This window comes from Podarcis filfolensis (genome assembly GCF_964270895.1).
Source record: "Podarcis filfolensis genome assembly, chromosome: 3".
Lineage (NCBI taxonomy): Eukaryota > Metazoa > Chordata > Lepidosauria > Squamata > Lacertidae > Podarcis > Podarcis filfolensis.
The window spans coordinates 85,887,069-85,910,544 of NC_139606.1; the positions used below are offsets into that span (position 1 = coordinate 85,887,069).

Genomic DNA, 23,476 nt, shown 5'->3' on the forward strand with positions numbered 1-23,476 from the left:
ACCCAAGAGTGGCACCAAAATTCAGAGAAGTGCAAAATCTGAAAGATAGTTGTATTCTGCTATGGGAGATAATCAGACCAGTTTGCATTGGAATTTATGGAAATCAAATTCCACATGCATTCCTATGTATAACATGAAATTCATCTAGTCCTTGTGATATCTCTGTGTGTTGAGTGGATATGAGAATGGGGCATAGGATTCAGAGTTATTTTTTAAATATATATTAATTATTGGCTACATTTTGCCTATTACAGGAGGGACCCATGGTTCCAAATACACCACCTCAAGAAGCTAGCAACAGATTGCAGATATTTCAGGTAAGAATGTTTAAGATGTTAAACTGAGTGGTGTGGTATTTGGGTGGGCCTTAATAGATGATTCAGCAACCCTTCTTTTTGATTTGTTAAACTCTTCAGAACATTGACACTGGTGGGCACCTTATTCAGTACAGTTCTCAGTAGTGCCCTAGAATATTTTGCCTTCACTTATGGCTTATTTATTTAGAGCATTTCTACCTGCCTTCAGCCAAAAAGCCTCCCAGAGCACCTTAATTAATCAATTACATTTATATCTCACCTTCTCCCATTGGTAAAGTAAAGGTAAAGGGATCCCTGACAATAAAGGGATCCCTGACAATTAGTTCCAGTCGTGGCCGACTCTGGGGTTGCGGCGCTCATCTCGGTTTATTGGCCGAGGGAGCCGGCGTACAGCTTCCGAGTCATGTGGCCAGCATAACTAAGCTGCTTCTGGCATCATTAGCTAGGGATTTTTCTTCGCCTTGTGGTCAAAGATGGGAAAGACAAACTGAAGGAAGTAAACTGACTTCTCTAGAACGCGCCTGTGTTTCCCCCCTGCCTTTTGTTGATGCAAGTTGTTCTGTTGCCTCTCAGTTATTCCCCTCAGTCTCAGTCCCAGTTTTAGACTCACACTCTCCAGTAACTGCATCACACGTTTTGCTTTGTCTTTGGAAATATATTTTTTAAAAAAAGGTTGAATCCTTTTGGGGGCCCACCTGAAGCGTGAGGTATTATAGGCACCCACTCTGAAACAAGGGGAGCCAAAACAATTTTTGCATGATGGTTTGCTTCATTCTAACTAGTTATACACCAAATTGTTTTTATTGAAGTGTTGCATTATATCTGAGCTTTAGTCCCATAAAAGTTTTTAATCTGTAAACATTTTCTACTTTTCATTTATCGGGGCCTATGGCATCGTATTTCTTGCTGTTTTGATTCTCATTATGATAACCTTGAGACTAACCTTTTATATGGCATTGTGAGAGTCAAATGACTGCCCTAAATCTTGTGTAGCTGTTTGACTCTGTGAAAGATAAGAAGAGCTCATCAAACAGTACAAGGTAGCCTACTATCAGAATGTGAGTGCAGTGTGCAGCCGCCGCCCCTTTCTGCATACACCAGTGTGGTGTAGTGGTTAAGAGCGGTAGTCTCGTAATCTGGGGAACCGGGTTCGCGTCTCCGCTCCTCTACATGCAGCTGCTGGGTGACCTTGGGCCAGTCACACTTCTTTGAAGTCTCTCAGCCCCACTCACCTCACAGAGTGTTTGTTGTGGGGGAGGAAGGGAAAGGAGAATGTTAGCCGCTTTGAGACTCCTGAAGGGGAGTGAAAGGCGGGATATCAAATCCAAACTCCTCTTCTTCTTCTTCTTCTTCTTCTTCTTCTTCTTCTTCTTCTTCTTCTTCTTCTTCTTTTATTTGTAAATTCAGACATTGTTTGATTATGGCAGCAGTAGTTGGTAGAGTAGTGATGCTTGTCTGACTTGTCACCCACATTACTGCAGCTTACTCGCAGGTAGAGGGTGAGGTAGTCGCAATGCAAATGCACTGGAGGAGTCAATCCTGTGCTCTCACAATTTCATTTGCACCATGTTGACCCTCCCCCTCCTAGTAAACAGCCGTGATACGGGCAATGAGATCCCTGCGACATTGCCAACCACTTCTGTGTTACAGCTAATGATCAAATTGATTCACCAAGCCTTTTCACATGTATGTATTTGCCACATATTATACCAGCAGACTTTGAATTCCCTGTTTTCCCCCAGTTGTTTTGTAGGACTTGGTGCATGTGACTGTATTGTAGGGAACCAAGGTCGTTTGTGCTGACTACATGGGCTCCAGGCCCAACCTGAAGTCCTGGTATTAGGACCTAAAACCTAAATTACTTGGGAGTAGGGTATTTTAAGGAGTACTTCTTCCACTCTGAGCTGTCCGCCACTCTCTTAGGTCTTAATCTGAGGCAGGTTCTGCATCCCCTATGGCCTGCTCTCAAAGGTTGGGGAGGTGATATGGTGACAGCATCTTTTCAGCCAATGCATACAAGCTTCAGAACTCCCTCTCCATCTCTTCTCACATCTTTCTCCTCACAAAGCTTTGTGTTAAGACAAGGGGAAGATTAGTTGTTATGTTTTCTCTTGCTGTGTTTTTCTGTAGCTAATCTCTAGCTGATATTTTGGCTTTATTATTATTATTGTTATTATTGTTGTTGTTGTTGTTGTTGTTGTTGTTCTTGTTATTATTTTCTTTCATGCTTTCTTTTAATTTGTGAGCCACTGCGGACATTGACTTTTTAAATAGAAAAGCAGGCTAGAAACATTTTAAAATATAATAAATCTAAATGCTGATCACATGAAGCATTTCTGATAAGAAGATATCACATGACTGCAGTATCCAAACCAATCTAAGAAAGTGCTGATGGCCTAGTTAACATAAACATTGCATATATAGTAGTTGATTTCTCGCCACCTGATTACTCCATACTTGACAACTCATAGCTCTTGAGTGCAGGAACCAACTTCATTGAAAAACATTGCTTCAGCCATCAAATGATTAGCATGCCAGAGTGAACTGGCCCTGTGTAATTGGCATTCACAGAGATCTGCAAGTAATACATTCATGCGTACAAAGTGCATCATGAACATTATGTTATGCCTGATCTAATCCCCAGACTTCTCATATGAGAACGAAGCCCAAGGGACTTGTCTTGGATATGCATGTAGTAAAGGATGCTATGTTTGTGTTACATAATCTAAATCCTTTGTTAATTTCTGTTATTTATTAGGCCAATTTTGATGAGCTCTGGAGGAAATTTATTACTTATTCATCTGGTGAGCAGCTATTTGGATTGCCTGTCACGGACTATGAAGTTTTACATAAAATCAGGTAACTGTGGAAAATTGTTCTACCTGCCAGAATAAGTTAAGCATTGTAGGAAGGCTTTAATGATGGGAGAGACATTTGCACAATATTGTATTTGTACACTGGGGACACTATATATAATCTTCGGAACTCAGCTCCTCTGAAAACTTGCTATAATGTGAAGAATCACAGGAGGAAATAAAGAAGGAGGGACAGCTATGAGATGTGTCTTGCATGTGATGTTTGTTCTGCAGAATCAAAAGTGAGTCGTGGGAGTGATGAGGCAGAAGGGGTGTTAAGAGATGAGCGGTTAAAATCAGCTGTAGAAAGCTTTTGCTTAGATTTGGAACTGAAACAGCAGTTGTGTAAGATATTAACAGAATGAAATTGGGCAGCAGGCTGGAAGACTTTTAGTATAAGCATATTGGAATCTACATTCCCGTGAATGTGGCAGCAGGTGTATGTGTGTACCAGCACAGCTGTCTTCTCTCTTCTCCTCAGTGTTTTTTGGAATTCAGCACCCTGATGCTCAGTTGCCTCATGGGAAAAAAATCCCAAGTCTTGGAGGCTTAAGTCTCTCCCCACCCCAATCTGTGAACCCCTTGGGATAAATCTGTGCCTCTCCAGGGGGCCATGCCCCACAGATTGGGAACCACTGTTTTGATCACAGTTCAGATTAAATCAGCTGCACTTTTACAAAGTAAAGGTACAAGGTAAAGGACCCCTGGACGGTTAAGTCCAGTCAAAGGTGACTATCAGGTTGCAGCGCTCATCTCGCTTTCAGGCTGAGGGAGCCGGTGTTTGTCTGCAGACAGCTTTTTGGGTCATGTTGCCAGCATGATTAAAGCACTGCTGGTGCAACGGAACACCTTTACCTTCCTGCCACAGCAGTACCTATTGATCTACTTGCACTGGCGTGCTTTCGAACTGCTAGGTTGGCAGGAGCTGGGACAGAGCAACGGAAGTTCACTCTGTTGCAGGGATTCGAACCACCAACCTTCTGATCGGCAAGCCCAAGAGGCTCAGACCACTGCGACACCCACATCCCACTTTTACAAATGGAAGGTATGCTAGTGACTCCATCACAATGTGTGTTTTTTTGCAGGAAGGAGCTAAGTTTGCTTCAAAAACTGTATGGATTGTATGATACTGTGATGAATAATATCAGTGGGTATTATGAAATTCTCTGGGGAGATGTAGATATTGAAAAAATTAATGCTGAACTTCTGGAGTTTCAAAACAGGTGAGCTTACTTTCTACACGATTTGCAAACCACCTACCACACTATGTACATTTTATCTTCTGCTAAAACCTGTGCCATTCCTTTCCCTGTTGCCTATGGCTGAAACTAATGTAATTAACTACATAATTAATTATGTGAGTAATTTGGATGCATTTCAGCGTAATACAAATGTCAGAAAAATGCAGAAAATGACATGGTTATTTATGTAATGTTTGGGGAATTAAAAATGACAATAGCAAAAGCCAGTATTTGCTTGCACAAGTTCTGTTATTGACCTCGGGTGAATATACAAATAGTGACAATTTCTGCTCCCATTTCCATTTCTGGTGGAATTTTCTAGCATATCTTAGCGGTATGAGCCTTTGCATCTCTTAAAGTAAGCAGGATCAGTCCTGCCTAAGATTCCTAACACCTGGGAAGCAACATCAGCAGGTAGTCACAGCAATGCCTTCTAAGCTGTGGTTCCAGTTTTAGAGAACTTGCTCTTTCAATCTGTCTGATCCCAAGCATGAAATCCTCTAGGATGCAAATACATTTGTTTTCAGGAAAGCTTTTAGAAGTTTTTCTTCTTCAAACATGAGCTTATTGTTTTGTTTTTGTTAAGATATTTGCACATTTTAGGTTTAAAATAGTAAAATGTTCAATCTCTTTCAATGAAAGGTGCCGCAAACTACCTAAGGGGCTCAAAGACTGGCAAGCATTTTTAGATCTTAAGAAAAGAATAGATGATTTCAGTGAGTCCTGCCCACTGTTGGAAATGATGACTAATAAAGCAATGAAACTAAGACACTGGAACCGTATTTCTGATACAACTGGGCATCCATTTGATGTGGAATCAGATTCCTTTTGCCTTCGGAATATCATGGAAGCACCGCTTCTCAAGCATAAAGATGACATTGAGGTAGTCTTCCATACAGTTGCATTTTTATATTGAAAGAGAATGCCAGACTAAGGTGCAGTTTGAGAGTCAGTGAGCATGCTCTAGAACAGTCATTCCCAATTAGCTAAGTATTGTGGACCACTTGTTTTTCAAAGGCCAAGCCATGGGTCCTCTACTTCTGAAAATTTTAATATCTCTATGGTAGTTTTTGTTATGTGAATGCCACCACAGACCCCCTGGGTGGGTTACGAGGACCCACTGGGGTCCATGGATCACTAGTTGGGAACCCCTGGCCTAGAAGGTATGCCTTTCTTTGCTCATGTGCAGCAGTGTTTGTGTCAGTACACAAAAGAGGTATACCTAAACATGGGCACAAGTAAGGTGTCTTTGTTGAGACTCCTCAGTTGGCTTATCAATATTTTTAAAAATTAATTTAAGGATCTTTCTTTCTTTGCAGGACATCTGTATATCTGCTATAAAAGAAAAAGATATTGAAGCTAAGTTGGCTCAAGTAATTGACAGTTGGGCAAATCAGGTCTTGAGTTTTTCAGCATTCAAAGGAAGAGGAGAGCTACTTCTCAAGGGAACAGAATCTGCTGAAATTATTACACTCATGGAGGACAGCTTAATGATCCTGGGCTCTTTGATGAGTAACAGGTAGTTTCACAGATTTTGTAGAATGTTTTTATTAGCATTTTTGTCTCATTCTTACAACTCTCTATATCCAGCCTTTCAGGATATAATTTTTTTCCAAGGCACCTTGCAAGTCATAAATATTTAAAGGCATAATAAACAATATTAACAAAAAGTCCAGTGATCTCTCACTTCTCTCCAACTGTGGCTGAGTAGGACAGAAGAGAGAGAGTACCCTTTTGCCCTATTTAACCAAGACAACTGACACAGTACCCAGGCGAGTGCGTTCATGGTACCTGAGTAATTTTGGCCATAGAGTTGGAGCTGTGCTCTCTGAGGCCAGACAAGGTGCTCTTCTGCTATCTGTTCTCCACCCTAAGCAATGGACACGGCAGTAGGATGCTGCAGCCACCAATACCAGCTTGTTGCAAATGTAGCAGTGCCCAGTTACCTTATCACAGTTAGGCGATTAGGAGAAGCTTGCAAATGTGCACACCCCTCCCTCTTTGTCCCCTCTTGTGTAAGTGTCCTCCCCTTCTCTCTTTCAGTTTTGGAGCAAACTCTTAGTATTACATCTGCACCAACACTATCACTAAGGTAGTCTAAACCACAGTTACAAAATCCTACTTCTAAGTATGATTGCATCCTGTGGTTTGGGCCTAACAAGAGTTAGCTATAGTCCTGGTTCACAGGTTAAAGGTAAAGGGACCCCTGACCATTAGGTCCAGTCGCGGATGACTCTGGGGTTGCGGTGCTCGTCTCGCTTTATTGGCCGAGGGAGCCGGCGTGCAGCTTCCGGGTCATGTGGCCAGCATGACTAAGCCGCTTCTGGTGAACCAGAGCAGCGCACGGAAACGCTGTTTACCTTCCCACTGGAGCGGTACCTATTTATCTAGTTGCACTTTGACGTGCTTTCAAACTGCTAGGTTGGCAGGGGCAGGGATTGAGCAACGGGAACTCACCCCATCGTGGGGACTCGAACCACCGACCTTCTGATTGGCAAGTCCTAGGCTCTGTGGTTTAACCCACAGCGCCACCCACGTCCCTGGTTCACAGGTTACATGAAGCCAAACAATGGCTTAGCATGAATGAGCAAGCATGCTGGCACATACTGAGAAAATCATAGATGCTTCACTCCTCCCCTCCTTCAGCTACTAGTGGGAGCTAAGCTGCAATTTGGCTTAGCATTATGTCCAAATAAAGACTCATGGTTTGCCTCACTCCAGGTAAATCACAAGTTGTATCAAGGTTTGTTCTTGGCTTTGTGTTTGTGGTTTGTTTGAGGGAAGCAAACCATGAACCTTGGTTCAGACATAATACTAAGCCAAACCATGGCTTAGCTCTCAGTATCTTGGCAGCAGCAGGGGAATAGCCAAGCAGTCTTGATTTTTTCACTATACACCAGCATGCTTGCTCATTCACGCCAAATCATAGTTTGGCTTAGCATTACGTGTGAACAAGGCCATAACACCTTTAAAATTGTAAAGCTGAACCACAGTTAGCTCCAAAACTCAGAGGAGTGGGGAAGAGGGAAGAGAAAAAAGGGTTGTGTGACCCAAGGACAGCATTATGTCTACACCAAGGCACTACCAAATAGAGATATTTAAAGTGGGGGGGAAACAGTTGTTAAAAGAATATAGTAACAATAATATTGTGAAAAGGGTCACTCTTCAATTTCATGCTGCTATTTTCTTGCCTCCTATTCTCAGATACAATGCACCCTTTAAAAAAGAGATTCAGAACTGGGTGTTCAAACTTAGTACCTCCAGCGATATAATTGAAGAATGGTTGATTGTGCAAAACCTCTGGGTTTATCTTGAAGCTGTTTTTGTCGGCGGAGATATTGCCAAGCAGTTACCTCAGGTAACTTTATCATGGTTCAATTATGTAAATATTGATCTTGAAATGTAGCAGTAGTTTGCACTTTAGAATGACATAATATTCATTCACGTTTCCATTACATTTACTCTGTTTAGGAAGCGAAACGTTTTCAAAACATTGACAAATCATGGATAAAAATAATGCAGCGAGCTCATGAAAACCCCAATGTAGTTAACTGCTGTGTTGGAGACGAGACTATGGGGCAGCTTTTACCGCATTTACACGAGCAGTTGGAAGTGTGCCAGAAGTCATTGACAGGGTACAAAGTTTACAAACTTTTTGAAAAAAATCTGATCCTTTTAATTTAGGTCAAAGTAATAGTCCATCTTAATTAACTTTTTATGGTTTTAATTAACATTGCATGCTTCTTAATTTTTAGTGTCATTTCGTGTTTGGTATTAAGGGGAGAGTTCTGGGAATGGTGTTTTGGGAAGTTATTAAGAGATTTTAGGGGATTGATTTGTAGTATGTGCAGCTGGCATGCTCAGTGCAGATTTATGAGTTTAGGCCCATATATGTAAATTTGCTTATGGTCTTTGGTATATTTTTTAGTTTGGTAAAAAAATATCAGAATAATAATATAAAAATCACTTTGCAAATAAATAATTACTGTTCTAGTCTTGCATATTTTTATTAATTCACTCCAGACAGTCAATTGCCAAAGTTAAGTTATGGCTCAAAGTACAGATAATATTGGAAGGTAAAAAGCAGGAATATTTGCTTCTGTTTATAGTAGATCTTCCCATAAATCTAGGCTTCTATACACCCATGCTTCACTTTTTATACTTTTAATTTTCTAGTACCAGAATTTTAGGAACTGGGAGAAGCTGGAGGAATTTAGATCTGTAGCTCCCCGATTAAGGTCAAGGATGACCTTAGGTGATGTTGGGCACTAGGCAGTAGCTGGGATGGGTATTTTCAAAAGGATGTGTGGCGGGTGGGGGGGGCGGGAATAAATAGTAAAAAACACAAAAAATCTGAAACTACAAATGGTCCTGAATGAGTCTCAATATTATTGTTTATACAGGCTGAGAATAAATATCAGTGAACACTGATTTATCATCCATTAGCATGTACCACAATATGCAAAAGCTAAAGTAGCATTGGATGTGAGGCATGTGGGACAGAGCAGCTTTGGCCCAGTTGCATCATAAATCCCTCTTCCATCACTTACTTACTACAACTTCTTACCAGAAATGGGGAACAGGCAAACTCCCAAGGCCTTTAGGGTGTTGTGCATGTGGTATGAGAAACCCTGCTGCCATCTCAAACTCTCATCTGCACCCGTTTGTTGTGTGCTTTCTTTGGCCTCCTGGAGAGCAAAGGATGTTGCCACCTCATTGTAATGCCTGGCACTGTGGCTGTCATGTGCTTGCAATGAGAGGGCCCCCTTAGCATGGGGAGGGCAAAACCAGGATCGCAGAGTTCAGAAATCCAGTAGAAGTCATCAAGTGAGGTGGTTGTGAAAGGAAACAGATAGTGGTATTACTAGCAAGATCATGTTACATGAGGAAAGGCTTCCTAAGGCAAGAAAGGAATTGGGAGTAAGCAAGAGCTAGAAGCATAAGTTGGGTCTATAATCTGGATGCCCATAAGTTGCACAGATAATGGAAAGTGGATATAATGGCCAGAAAGGGCAGAAGCTTGTTATAATGCAGAGGAGCAGAGCAAGAAGAGCAGCAAAGCAACTTTGACCCAGGAAATTAATACAAACCAGCAGTAGCTCCAGAAGCATTTCCAGGTTCAACTTGTGGAGGTCTTAGGCTTCTGAAGCTGTCCACAGATAGGCATTAAAATTTCCAAAGTAGTCGCCATGTTAACTCTGCTGCAAACCAAGCCAATGAGGAGTTTTGTGGCATCTTAAACATTAAAACTTTGGTTATGGCATAAGCTTTTGTGGGTGCTGGAAACTCAGCATGCAATCCTGAGATTTGTTGCTATGCATCCTTTGCATAGGATTGATCAGAAGCAGTTTGCTACCTGGTAGGTGGCTCGCTTACCAGAATGGGGAGGTGGCAGAGAGGTCACCACAGTGCAACAGAAACACTGGATTGGTTCTGCTGGTGCATCTGCACCTTGCCCACCCCCTGCTGCTTTATCCCTTCTCTCTCCCTCCTGGTAAACACTCACCTACCTGAAAGCTAGCATACCTACCTGAAAGCTAGCATAGTGGCTCTGCCCCACTGGAAAATTTACATCTTGGATTGATATTTACCTACATTTGCTTGAAACTCCCAAGTAAGTGCACTTCGAAAAATGGAGGGGAAAATGTTTTCTGAAATAAATCTCTTTTCTTATTAAAGATATTTGGAAAAGAAAAGATTGCTGTTTCCCAGATTCTTTTTTATCTCTGACCCTGCTCTTCTGGAAATACTGGGACAAGCTAGTGATTCACACACTATTCAGGTAGGTTCCAACATATATATGGAAAAATAGTATTTACTGAATGCAGAACAAATTTGAAACAGCTCTGATTTTGTGTACTTCATGTACCTTTAAAACTACAGTGCAAGGAGTTAGTGACTATAAGCATGATTTATGCTAGTTTAATCAAAATGGTTTAACATATCTTGGAAAATAGAGGCTCTTGTTATAGCCAGACTTAGGGTGAATTCCAGGAATTCCTGCACATTAACTACTATGCTCTCATCACTCCAGCATGGCTCCCTCTTGTCACTTCCTATTGGAAACTCTCCTATAAATTCAAATAACCTTTGGCTGAACGCAGCTGTTTACCAAGGAGTAAATTCCCATGGTGGGAAGAAATCCATGTTGAAATCTGGCCATCAATATCATTTGCTCTTCTCTTTAATTCAGAAATTGTACTCATTTACAAAAATAAGCTAATTTGTGAAAATGTCCTGGCTAGAATACTACATGCATTCATGGATTTTATTTTTCTTTCAGCCGCATTTGCCTGGTTTATCTGACAACATAAATGAAGTGGAATTTCATCCAAAGGATTATGATCGCATAATGGCAGTCATATCAAGAGAAGGAGAAAAAATTCCAGTAATATTTTGCATTTTAAAAATATAATTTAGTATGATTCTGAATTTTATAATTAATCTCTCCCTACATACCATCCTAGAAATTTGGCTCAGTTAAAAATAAAATGTTATTTCTTTGTGCAGAAGGATGTAATAGGACCGTTCTCTAATTAGAATATCTTAACTAAAAACTAAAAACCCACCCCTTAGACTTGACAAAGCCTGAATACGATGATAAAATGTTTATGAGATATAAAATATTTGGCTAGCTTTTGATGACTGTGGATAGGGTAGTATGGAGTTAGGCTTTATACATTAACTAACTTTTAACATTAACATTTTTACTATACAGTATGAAGCTTTGGAATGTATGAGTTACAAGCCCATGAAGTAGCAGCAGGCAGTGCTCTTTGATATATTTTATCATATGTACAGCAACTGTTTAAAATTATAACAGTACTCTAGTTCTTTTGTTCCTCAGTAAACCATGTTTTAGGAAGTAGATTCTTGCTCATTAGATGAGGTAGAGAGATAAGAAAGGAGCCCTCAGCAGTAGGAAGAGCACAATCATATTAGCTTTTCTGTGTGTGTACCTGTGAATTCTAGTCTTAAATGAGCTTGTTCTGTGTTTAATGCATTTTACTCCCAGGTAACTTTGTGTGTAGGATCTTAGGGTGAGCAGTGTATCACTCCTGAGTGTTTGATGCAATCCCCCAAATTCATATCATTTTTTATCCAGCCGTGAAGACAGGAACAAGGGAAACCGTACTTGTTTTGAGATTAAAATATCAACTTGTATGACACAGTTCAGTACACTGAAAATGAATTAATTCCACCCCACAATGGCCACCCCTGCGATCAGGTCTTTCTGTGAGGTTTGAATAGCGTTTTGAAACTGTCAGGATAGCAGCTCCATGACACAAGGAACTGGCTGTTTAGGTTGTGCTGGGTATATCTGAAGTCAAAGGATGCCTTGCATAACAATTGCAAAAAATAAGCTTCATTAAACAATCTTGTCAAAATAAGCTCATTGAACTCCAACCCATCAGATAATTCTTCTTTCTCAATGTCCTGATGCTCTAAGTAATCTTAAGTAAACATTTTTTCCTGCCTCAAGTAACACGATGAACACAATCTCACTTGGTGGTATTCTAGTTTCCATTAAGAAACACATTTAAAGTAAGACCAACAGTCCATTCTTATGGTCTCATTGTACCTCATTTGAACTCTTCTCTTTCCTTTCTTATATATTTGTTGTTGAGAAAATTGCTTTAGTTTACCGTTAATTTTTTAGACATCCAAAAATGGAAGAATTGGGACTATTAAGATCATGGAATCATAGAATTGTAGAGTTGGAAGGGATTCCGAGGGTCATCTAGTCCAACCCCCTGCAATGCAGGAATCTCAGCATGTGGTCCCCCATCCAATCTGAAAGCATACCAGAACTTGCTTAGCTTTGCAGAACTTTGAGGCATCCAGTTTGATTTGCCTGCCTTATTCCTGAGCAGAAATGCACAAACTTCTGGTATTCACCAGTTAGTACATTGTCTCCTTTCTTAATCAAACTAAAGAGACTGTAAAGCCCATTTTGAATAATTAATACACAACTTTTAATTTTTCAGTTGGACACCCCAGTAAATGCAAAGGGACCTGTAGAGCTCTGGCTAATGGATCTACTGAAAATGCAACAGTCTTCATTACACTGTGTCATTCGAGCAGCCTTTTATCAGATTAGTGATCCAGGGTACCAGCTACTGAACTTCCTTTACCATTTTCCAGCACAGGTGAGAAGTCTGAAAAGCAGGTAAGATCCAGCTATGAAGGCCTGAGGCGAAAAGGCTAGGTTTGCATGCTGAAAGACAAAATGAAAAAGCTTGTCAATATGCACATATTTTTCTGGATTGAGACTTAGCCATTTGTGAGAATAAATACAGTAGTCATAAGTAATAGGCACATCTACCCACTTTAAGGTCCCTTTTGAAATCAATGGTATTTATAATTGCTTAACATTAACTTGTGTGTGCGCAATATTATTTGTCTCCTTTAATTGATGTGGTGTACTTGTTGAGGGACATATCCTGTATGTGATTCAACAGGTGTAATGAATGATCTGAAAAGATGTTGATAGTGGTTGCTTTATTTATTTTATAGCTAAGTGGTAGTTTTTAGAGAAGACAGAATGGAGAGAGGCTGTGAGTCCCTAGTCCTATGCTGTGATCTGCTGCTTTATGGAGGGCCATCAAGTCCAATTTTCTGAATAGCAGCATAAAATATTTTTATTTGTTTATTCATTCATGCATTCATGCATTGCATTGCATTGCATTGCATTTACATGGTTCTCTCCTCACCCCACTCGTTCTATTCCCACAAAAACTTTGGGAGGCAGGTTAGGCTAAGGGAGGGTGACTGGTCCGAGGTCATGCTGTAAACTTCAGTGCAAAGTACAGATGTAAACCTGGTTCTTTTCAAATATTCCAACTACCTTTACTACAGGTAAAGGACCCCTGAACAGAGCTTGTTCTTTTCAAGACCAGGACCCAGGAAGACAAATGTTTTTCCATGAACCTTGATACCCAATGAAGCAGCAATAATGCTCACTATAAAGTTGTAAGTCACCCATTTATTTGTGGGTGACAAGCCCCCATATTACTGGGGATGGAAGGGTAGCTGGAATTTGCTGGCCATGTCCATTGTCGTATTTGCCACTGTCATTCTTTGTTTTTACAGTGTTATTGTAGGCTGTTCTTAGTGAGTATTCCAGATGTCAAAGTTCCTTCTCACTTGAAGCTTCATGATAAGCTTTCAGATGTGCTTCCTCCTGTTTCTTACTTCCAGGGAAGAGTCATACTTGTGACATAAAGAACAACAACCCTGACTGTTTTACCTTTGACGGTTTCTAAAGAAAATATTATTAATTGTTTCTGTGCTTCACTATGGCAATATGGTAAAGGAATTTACAGGGTTGCTTATGGACTTTACTGAATGTATGTGAAAATGATGATAGAGAAGAGGACCCTTGAAACTTCCTGATTTACTTCCCACCTCCAAAGGAAAATCCATATCAAAACCGCATTTGTTAATCGTTCTAGTTAATCACTCTAAATTATAGTTTAAAAGTATGAGCTGGAATGCACTATAAATATTCATGCACATATTTTATTTGTTAAATTTATTATAGGTAGGGTTGCTGGGAATTCAGATGCTGTGGACACACGATTCAGAAGAAGCATTAACTAATGCAAAAGATGATAGGAAAATAATGTCAGTAACAAATCAGAAATTTCTGGATATTCTGAATACACTTATTGGCCAGACAACTCATGATCTTACGAAGTTTGACAGAGTGAAGTTTGAAACCCTCATTACTATTCATGTGCATCAGCGTGATATATTTGATGACTTGGTAAAGTATAAATGTTAGCTGACATCTTTAATGTAGTTCATGTCTAACTTACCAAGTTTGCTATGTATCCAATATCACTGTTTGGCCTGGCTGGGATTGTGTGAGAGAATCACAGTCTCCAAGAAGGAGGTGAAAGACAGTCGCTAGAGTTCCCTTAGATTTTTCTCCTCTGAAGAGTAATTGGGCCATGGTTAGATGTAAGCAGTTAACATGCACTGTTTCTTAAACATCCACCACAGGATGGCTAAACCTGTACATATTTAGCCCAAAGCTGGCGTAAACTTCTAATGGTGGCTGGCAAGTACTTAATTGAAGAAGTGCTGCCCAGTAAGTCATTAAGGCCTTGGCTGGGAGAGGAATAGAAAATGAAAACAACATAATTAATCAGTATACTAAAGCACAAAAGTAGAAAAGGTATGGTGACAAAAAAAATCAGAACAAAAAAATGCTCTTAGTTACTAGAAACAAGTATTAGGAGAGAAAATAGCAGGAATAATTTTAATGGAGTAACTTTTTAATTAATCAAGTGAATTATACTTCTGTACTGTTTTGATATGATTAATGTTTCTTTTTAAAGGTTAAAATGCATATAAAATCAGTGACTGATTTTGAATGGCTGAAGCAGTCCAGATTTTATTTTAAGGAAGATCTCGATCAAACATTGGTGTCGATTACGGATGTTGATTTTGTTTATCAAAATGAATTTCTGGGATGCACAGATCGGCTGGTTATAACACCACTGACAGACAGGTAAGAAGAGTGGATTTGTTACGTATTATCTATAATTTAATAATGATAACAATCCTAAATGGTCAAGGCGAGGGAGAACTGAAGGCAGTTGAACTACCAACTCTGCCAGCCTCTTGCCAGCAGTGTGGAAGTAAGGGCAGAGCAGCGCTCTTGCATTTCTCTGACCATCTCCCCTCCCTCCTACTGCAAGGGACCTATCATAGACTTGCAGAGTCTGAGAATCTTTGAGCTCCATAGTGGGTACCTGATCTTTTTGCCACTGCTGCTGAATGGGGGCTTGTGTGTTACCCGAGTTCAACATGTAGAGTGAGGTTCAATTGCATTGTATTTGTAAGCATTCTTATTCCATACTGCAGTGATCTGGATTTACATTTACAGATGCTACATTACTTTAGCTCAGGCTTTGGGAATGAACATGGGAGGAGCTCCAGCAGGACCTGCTGGCACCGGCAAAACAGAAACAACGAAAGACATGGGGAAAGCTTTGGGGAAATACGTAGTCGTATTTAACTGCTCAGATCAAATGGATTTCAGAGGACTGGGCCGTATCTTCAAAGGTAAGGCCTGGCTTGTTGGACATATTGAAAAGGAGTAATGGAATTAACAGCGTTTAGTGCACCACTGGTGTTCGATATACGCTCATCAGATACTGAAGTTACTGTCTGCCACAGTATCTGCCTAAGCCAGTGTATGGAAAAATTGTTAGGGAACTATAATTATGGTGATATAAGGGGGATTCTGCCTGCTGCTCACCAAGCTTCACTCACCACCCCATGGAAACTCCTTAGACCTTCTCCTTTCTACCCTGTGCAACTTCTAAGCCCTTTTTCACCCTCCCAACCCTGCTTCGGAAACTGCTTCCCTATTCTGCACCCCCTTGAGCCTCAGCCAATATGGCCAATGATCAGCAATTGTGGGAGCTGTAGTTTATTTATTTATTTATTTAATTTATATACCACCCTATACCTGCAGGTCTTAGGGCAGTTCACAGGATAAAATCCCAGTACGTTTCCGAGCACAATTCAAAGTGTTGGTGTTGACCTTTAAAGCCCTAAATGGCCTCGGCCCAGTATACCCCCATCATTCTGCCCGGACGCTGAGGTCCAGCGCCGAGGGCCTTCTGGCAGTTCCCTCATTGCGAGAAGCAAAGCTACATGGAACCAGGCAGAGGGCCTTCTCAGTAGTGGCGCCCGCCCTGTGGAACGCCCTCCCATCATATGTCAAAGAGACAAACAACTACCTGACATTCAGAAGACATCTGAAGGCAGGGAAGTTTTTAATGTGTGACATTTTAGTGTATTTTTGGTTTTTGTTGGAAGCCGCCCAGAGTGGCTGGGGTACAAATAAATAATACTAATAATAGTAGTAGTAATAATAATAATAATAATAATAATAATAATAATAATAATAATTTTAAAAAAATCAGAATATAAAACGGCAAAATACATAGTTCAGCAACATCTGGAGTTAAGTGCATACCAGTCTTTATGACTGGAACCTGTGTGTTTTTCAAATTCTTAAATTGGAATATAAGAACAATATTCAATTCCTCTACCCACTTACATGAGAGTAAGTCTCATTGAACTCAGTGGTAATTCTTGAGTAGACGTTGATGGAGCTGCAAAGTTCCTGCCCTGTGGAGTTTACAGCCTGAATGCAGCAAAGAGGATTCAAGGGAAAGAGATTCAATTCAAGAATTTACTTGGGAGCAAGCCCAATTGAATTTAGTGGGACTTACTCTTGAGTAAACATGTGCAGGATTGGCCTGCCAATATCTGATAAGGGGAAATTGCAAGATAGACTAATAGTTTTTATGGAAGACTGAGTTAAGAAATGTAATAACAGTTTGTAAGATGCAAGCTGAATGTAATATGAAATTAAAATATATTTGCAATATAGTATACTGCACTACAGCAAATTGTAATTGTAATAAACGGTTACTTGTTTCATAATTAGAAACGTACTGCCCTAATTTTTTTCCTAAGGAGTAATTCATTTTTTAAAATGGTCTTAGCTTTGATACTTGTGTTTAAAAGATAAGAGAAGGAAGATTACATTGCCATGCAAAAGTTAAGAAAAACAAATTCTACACCTGTAGCATGTACAAGAAAGTGTTTCATATTGGAATGCCAGGTTGGCAAAGGCTGGCGTACACACTGTGGATTTCTGGAGAAGTACAGGACTGATCTAAATGTCATGGCCCCAACACTGAGATGGCTAAAAAGGCTTTTGTATGAGGGCTGTAGCAATTGTGCATGCAAAATAAATTGCTAAATTGAGTAGTCAAGATGTGGTATTCTGACATCACTCTTACGGAGCTTTGGGCCTGAGAAACCATTAATTTTCTTTAAAGTTCTTTCCTTATGAATACTGCAGCTGCCCAGGAACATAGCTGTCAACTTCTCCCTTTTCTTGCGAGGAATCCTATTCGGAATAAGGAAATTTCCCTTTAAAAAAGGGAAAAGTTGACAGCTATGCCCAGGAAAGTTGTAGGAATTGGTATGATACGCTCTTGGTGAGTGTGCACACTCTTTTCTTCCCATTCACATCTTTGACAGATGTATGTATGTATATATTGGGGAAAGTTAACATTTTAAATGGTATGTTTGAGCAAGCGCCGTTGCCTGCAGACACCATACAAATGGCCTTCCAAATACATGCTGACAGTGGGTGACGCCAGCAGATGGTTTGCCATCACTTTTCTACATCAGTACATACCCAGAAGCAGTCTTTTGAGGTTTCTTCTCTGCATATAGCTCTTGCCCAGGCAACATAGAAGAATAAAAAATTTAACCACAGAAAGGATATAATCAGGGTAAAAAAATAAAATCATTTTCCTCTTTTAGGACTTGCACAGTCTGGCTCCTGGGGATGCTTTGATGAATTTAACAGAATTGAATTACCGGTGTTGTCAGTAGCAGCTCAACAAATTTATATCATTTTGACAGCAAGAAAAGAAAGGAAAAAACAGTTCATATTTTCCGATGGAGATGTTGTAGATTTAAACCCAGAGTTTGGAATTTTTCTGACAATGGTAAATTTATTACGATAAGTACACATTTTTAATTTATTGATGAGAGAAAATCAATCATATTTTTGTTTTGCAGTATACTTGAAAATAAATTACCTTTGTGGTTAATTACTTTGTCTAACAGAGCAATATATTTGAAAACATTAAATTTATAATACCTTAATTAGGATAAACAGAAATGTCATGAAATTGTGGGAAACGTTTGAGTTCTCCAGAACTCTTTGTCAGTTAAGATGTTATAGAAAGCAGAAAGGGAGATGAGGAATATAGATACCTGTGTGTATATATATTCCTCTCTCTGTGAGGAGAGAGAGAGAGAAAGAGAGAGAGAGCATGCACTATTTTTCTAGAAAAAGGGGTGCCAGAACTCACCATGAATGCCTCCCTCTTTCTCTTATAATGGCAATGGTGCCCACCCGAGAGGTGCCAGAACTGAGTTCCAGTGAGTTCCAGCTGAAAAAAGCCACATATATCTATAGCCATAGCTATCTCAAATTTATATTTATATTCCATGTTTGGTTTATAATCTGTTCTTCTCCTGTGGTAATTTTCCTTGTGATCTTAGGGTGAAGGGCAAGACGCAAATCTTGATAATAAATAATTGAATTCAAAGAGGATATAGATGCATGCCATAAATCACAATTGTGCACGTAAGTTGAGACATATGCCAAATACTCTGAACGAAATTACCCTAAATTTTGTGTTTATTTGCAGAATCCTGGGTATGCTGGACGCCAGGAACTTCCAGAAAACCTAAAAATTCAATTCAGAACTGTTGCAATGATGGTTCCAGATAGACAGGTACTATTTATCACTCCTAGGCAACATATCTCTCAGCTGCATACCTTTACAAAATAAAAAAAAATGCATTCATCTTTGCTCTTTCTGTTATTTAAAATATTTTAGTATTAATAAAATTCTTAATAATGTGCTATTCTTTTTCAGATAATTATGAGAGTGAAACTTGCAAGCTGTGGCTTTATTGAGAATGTCATACTGGCTCAGAAGTTCTTTGTTCTCTATAAGCTTTGTGAAGAGCAGCTTACCAAGCAGGTAATATTGCATCACCAATATAGTGCAATAGCTGTAGACCAATGAGTGGTACATAGGTAATAAAGAGTAGTGAAACAGGACCTCTTAGTTCCCCAGAATTCTTACTTGTTAGCCTGACCTAAAAACCTTTGTAGGGGCCAGGGAGTCTTTCATTAACTGCTGTGGCCTATTTCTGCAAAGGGACTTATTTGCTGGTTGCCACTTCTCTGACCAGAGACACGACTAGCATATGTGATATTATAGTGATCAAGTTTTATGCCTTCAGGATATTGTAAAGTATTTGCTCTTTGATAAACCATTTGAGTGACCATTTCACTCCACATTATCTCTGGACTATATGTTCAGCGATGAAAAGCAATATTCCATATTGTCCGCTGTGTCGCTGCCTCCGGCCCCAGAAGTGCCCAGAACCTCCCCAGGTTTCCTCAGAGCATGCCCTGGTGGGGACCTTCCTGAAAGTGTTTGGTTGCCCCCTTTCACCACAGGATGTTGCTCTTTCTTTTGTTTTATATACCTTTTACATACAAAATTTGTCTTTTCTCATTACATTAAAGTGCTCTGGTACATTCTCTTAATTTCTCTGGTTAGGATTTTGAGTTTTTGCATTTTAGAAATATTATGGCTCAGCACACTGTTCTGGCCATGTTACTATTTGTAGCATTTGTCATTTTCGCTTTTAGGTTCACTATGATTTCGGCTTGAGAAATATTCTTTCAGTGTTGAGGACTCTTGGATCTCAGAAGAGGGCAAGGCCCGACGACAGCGAAATGAGTACTGTCATGAGAGGACTAAGGGACATGAACCTCTCTAAACTTGTAAGAACCCATCCATTTAAGATTTTCAGAGAATACTTTACAATGTGGCTACTATGTATTTTTCTCTTATTGCTGTTGTTTCAGATGTGTTTCAAATATTCCTCATGTTCTAAAACTAATTTTAAATCTTTAGGCATGGCACACATTCATTGAGTATAAAGCACTCCACTCTGTACAGCTACTAGACAGAACTGAGTTTATAAATAAAAGAACAGAAACACATGAACACTTTTCTATAAGCACTTTCGTGAACACTGATTATACTTACTCTGTTATTTAAATAGGCTTTTGAATTTTGTAAACCGTCAAATAAAAAAGACTAATTCAGGAGGAGAGCTGTAGCTCAGTGGCAGAGCATCTGCTGTACATGAATTAAATTCCAGGTTTAGTCTCCAGCATCTTCTCCAGGCAGGGCTAGGACAGAGCCCTGTCTGAAATCCTGGTGAGCTGTTGTCAATCAGTGTACACAATACTGAGGTAGATGGACTAGTGGCCTTACTCAGTATAAGGCAGGTTCCTGTGTGTCTTACATCATTAAGAGTGAAACTCTACTGCTTTATTTCTTTTACCTAAAGTAAATTAATAATGCTTAAAACCCATTGAATTTAGTGGAAATAGTTTTTCACACCTTGCCAATAAAGGTCCGTATAGTTAAAGCCATGGTGATGTATGGAAGTGAGAGCAGGACTATAAAGAAGGCTGATCGCTGAAGAATTGATGCTTTTGAATTATGGTGCTGGAGGAGACTCTTGAGAGTCCCATGAACTGCAAGAAGATCAAACCTCTCCATTCTGAAGGAAATCAGCCCTGAGTGCTCACTGGAAGGACAGAGCCTCAAGCTGAGGCTCCAATACTTTGGCCACCTCATGAGAAGAGACGACTCCCTGGAAAAGACCCTGATGTTGGGAAAGATTGAGGGCACAAGGAGAAGGGGACGACAGAGGATGAGATGGTTGGACAGTTCTCGAAGCTACAAACATGAGTCTGACCAAACTGCGGGAGGCAGTGGAACACAGGAGGGCCTGGCGTGCTCTGGTCCATGGGGTCACGAAAAGTTGGACACGACTAAATGACTAAACAACAACAACAAGTTTTTCATAACCATTGCAAGTCCTATTTCTTTCATTGGGAGGCATGACTAATTTTATCTGGATCAGTGACCATCTTTACAAATCCATCAATTATTGTGTTTTGTTTATTTTTCCAGGTAGATGAAGATGAACCCCTTTTTCTTAGTCTTATAAACGATCTCTTTCCGGGCTTGGTATTGGACAGCAATACATATGTTGACCTTCAGGCAGCTGTTGCAAATCAGGTTGAAGAGGCAGGACTGATTAACCATCCACCTTGGAATCTTAAGCTTGTCCAGGTATTACAGTATACCTCGTAAACTTAAACTGCAGAACCTACAGGTGTGAATTTTTGCTCTAAATCACATTTTCCACATTCGAGCTGTCTCAGAGGATCCCTCCTCACTTCCCATAACAACCCAAGTATCACATTATGTAACTTGCGGTGTGCATATAGTTGTGCATTATTATCCAGAAGCAGTGATGATAAAGATTATTATACCCCACCCTAGTGGTTTCCCTAGCCACTCTGGGCGGCTTACAGCATATATAAAAACATAATAAAACATCAAACATTAAACAACTTTCTGATACAGGGCTGCCTTCAGATGTTTTCTAAACGCTGTGTAGTTCTTTGTCTCCTTGACATCTGAAGGGAGGACTTTCCATAGGGAACCTTGCATATTTTTCATGGTATTGACGTATACTGCCTGTTATTTGATGGCAATAGCATCTCTCTCTCTCTCTCCTGGAGGAGGGCCTGGTGCCTAAGCCAACAGCTCATGGTTCAAAATATTCCTTGTTCTCTACCAATGCAGTTTCTAATTGACTTCAGCAAATCTTAAAATCTCTTGTAAGATCTAGATACACCACATACAGATACAGAGAATTAAGTTTGTATGAATGTCCTCAAGCACTACCTATATTTAACCTTAATTGTTTTTCTTGTGGCAATTGCCTTGCCTAGTCCCGGGTAAACGTACCCATTCCCTCCCTGCTTTGCACCGGGGACATGCTCAGGAGGAAGTCCTTAGGAAAACAAGCTCAGTAAGAACACAGATAATCCTAATAGTTATTTCTGATTTAGCCACACATTTTTCTCCCTCCCTGTTTTAGTTGTACGAAACTTCCAAAGTACGCCATGGGTTGATGACACTTGGGCCAAGTGGATCTGGGAAAACAACTGTTATAACTATGTTGATGAGGGCAATGACAGAGTGTGGATATCCTCACAGAGAAATGCGTATGAACCCAAAAGCTATTACTGCGCCTCAGATGTTTGGTAAACTGGATACAGCAACAAATGACTGGACAGATGGAATCTTTTCCACACTGTGGAGAAAAACGCTTAAGGCTAAAAAGGGTATGCCAGCTATAGTGTGTTCTATATAGTGCATATGGGAACGTGATTATCATCTCTCAGGGTACCGCTGAAAAGGATCTTCCGTTTGCAGCTGCACTAATTGGTCTCTGTTCTAGTAAAGATAATTAAGATAACTTGAGTAAGTAATTAAGATAACTTGAGAAACCATATATTCATTTAATATAAAACTGCAATAATCTTACGGCAGTATCCAACCAAGTAGTTCCACTAGCACAAGGCTGTGCAATGGAATTCCCTCCCTCTCTTCTCTTTCTGCATGTCCCGTAATTCTGTTCTGAAAATTTCCCCTGCCCACCAGAGCAGATTTTGAGACAGTGGGGGGTGCATAAGGAGAGGAGAGGAGAAGTTACACTGTGAAAACTGAAATCCTAATTACATCATTGGATACTACCCTTGCTCTTAAAAAAAAGTCTAGTGAAATTTCATGGGGACAATGCTGCAAATTCATTCCAATTTAAGGCTTGAGACACATTGATTTCTATAGTGCTTAAAGATGTGCAGTGCAGCCTTAAATTAAGAACTGGAACTTACAATTGGAACACTTTCAGTGGTGTAGCCTTCGCTGAGCTATGTCATTTCAGATAGCAGGTGAGATGATCACATTTTGATGCTCCTCAATATCTAAACAACAAGCACCCTCCTTGTAATTGTCGCTGTTGTTATTCAATGTTAGCCTCCATATTTCAGCTATATCTCTTTGTTTCCAGGCGAGAATATTTTTCTGGTTTTAGATGGCCCAGTAGATGCAATTTGGATTGAGAATCTGAATTCAGTGCTAGATGATAATAAGACTCTCACTTTAGCAAATGGTGATCGAATTCCAATGTCTCCTACTTGCAAGTTGCTCTTTGAAGTTCACAATATTGAAAATGCATCTCCTGCTACAGTTTCTAGAATGGGCATGGTGTATATCAGTTCTTCTGCACTAAGCTGGCGACCAATATTGCAGGTACACTTTTGCAGGGATGATCACTTTTTCTTTTTCTTTTAAATAGTGTGGGTTTTTAAAAAAATGTAAACTGTTTTTCTGACTTTTTTACAGGGTTGGCTAAAGACTCGTACTACACAAGAAGCTGATGTGCTGCTAGGTTTATATGATAAAGTGTTTGAAGACGCATATACATACATGAAATTAAACCTTGGTCCAAAAATGGAGCTTCTAGAGTGTAACTATATCATGCAGGTATATAG

General features: G+C 39.9%; 1 protein-coding gene across 3 annotated transcripts in view; it reads left to right on the forward strand.

The window, feature by feature from the left end:
- Nucleotides 1-23,476, forward strand: part of DNAH8 (dynein axonemal heavy chain 8) — a 125,952-nt gene that overhangs the window by 41,753 nt on the left and 60,723 nt on the right. For all 3 annotated transcript variants that reach the window (XM_083604432.1, XM_083604434.1, XM_083604433.1), the window contains 21 exons: nt 255-317; nt 3,076-3,176; nt 4,258-4,395; nt 5,056-5,296; nt 5,733-5,932; nt 7,618-7,771; nt 7,885-8,048; nt 10,093-10,195; nt 10,697-10,801; nt 12,402-12,563; nt 13,958-14,182; nt 14,760-14,932; nt 15,311-15,489; nt 17,779-17,966; nt 18,678-18,764; nt 18,909-19,016; nt 19,697-19,831; nt 21,039-21,200; nt 22,018-22,264; nt 22,993-23,234; nt 23,328-23,468. In XM_083604432.1, the coding sequence (XP_083460558.1) occupies nt 255-317; nt 3,076-3,176; nt 4,258-4,395; nt 5,056-5,296; nt 5,733-5,932; nt 7,618-7,771; nt 7,885-8,048; nt 10,093-10,195; nt 10,697-10,801; nt 12,402-12,563; nt 13,958-14,182; nt 14,760-14,932; nt 15,311-15,489; nt 17,779-17,966; nt 18,678-18,764; nt 18,909-19,016; nt 19,697-19,831; nt 21,039-21,200; nt 22,018-22,264; nt 22,993-23,234; nt 23,328-23,468 (3,318 nt within the window). The remainder of the gene's footprint in view (nt 1-254; nt 318-3,075; nt 3,177-4,257; nt 4,396-5,055; nt 5,297-5,732; nt 5,933-7,617; nt 7,772-7,884; nt 8,049-10,092; nt 10,196-10,696; nt 10,802-12,401; nt 12,564-13,957; nt 14,183-14,759; nt 14,933-15,310; nt 15,490-17,778; nt 17,967-18,677; nt 18,765-18,908; nt 19,017-19,696; nt 19,832-21,038; nt 21,201-22,017; nt 22,265-22,992; nt 23,235-23,327; nt 23,469-23,476) is intronic.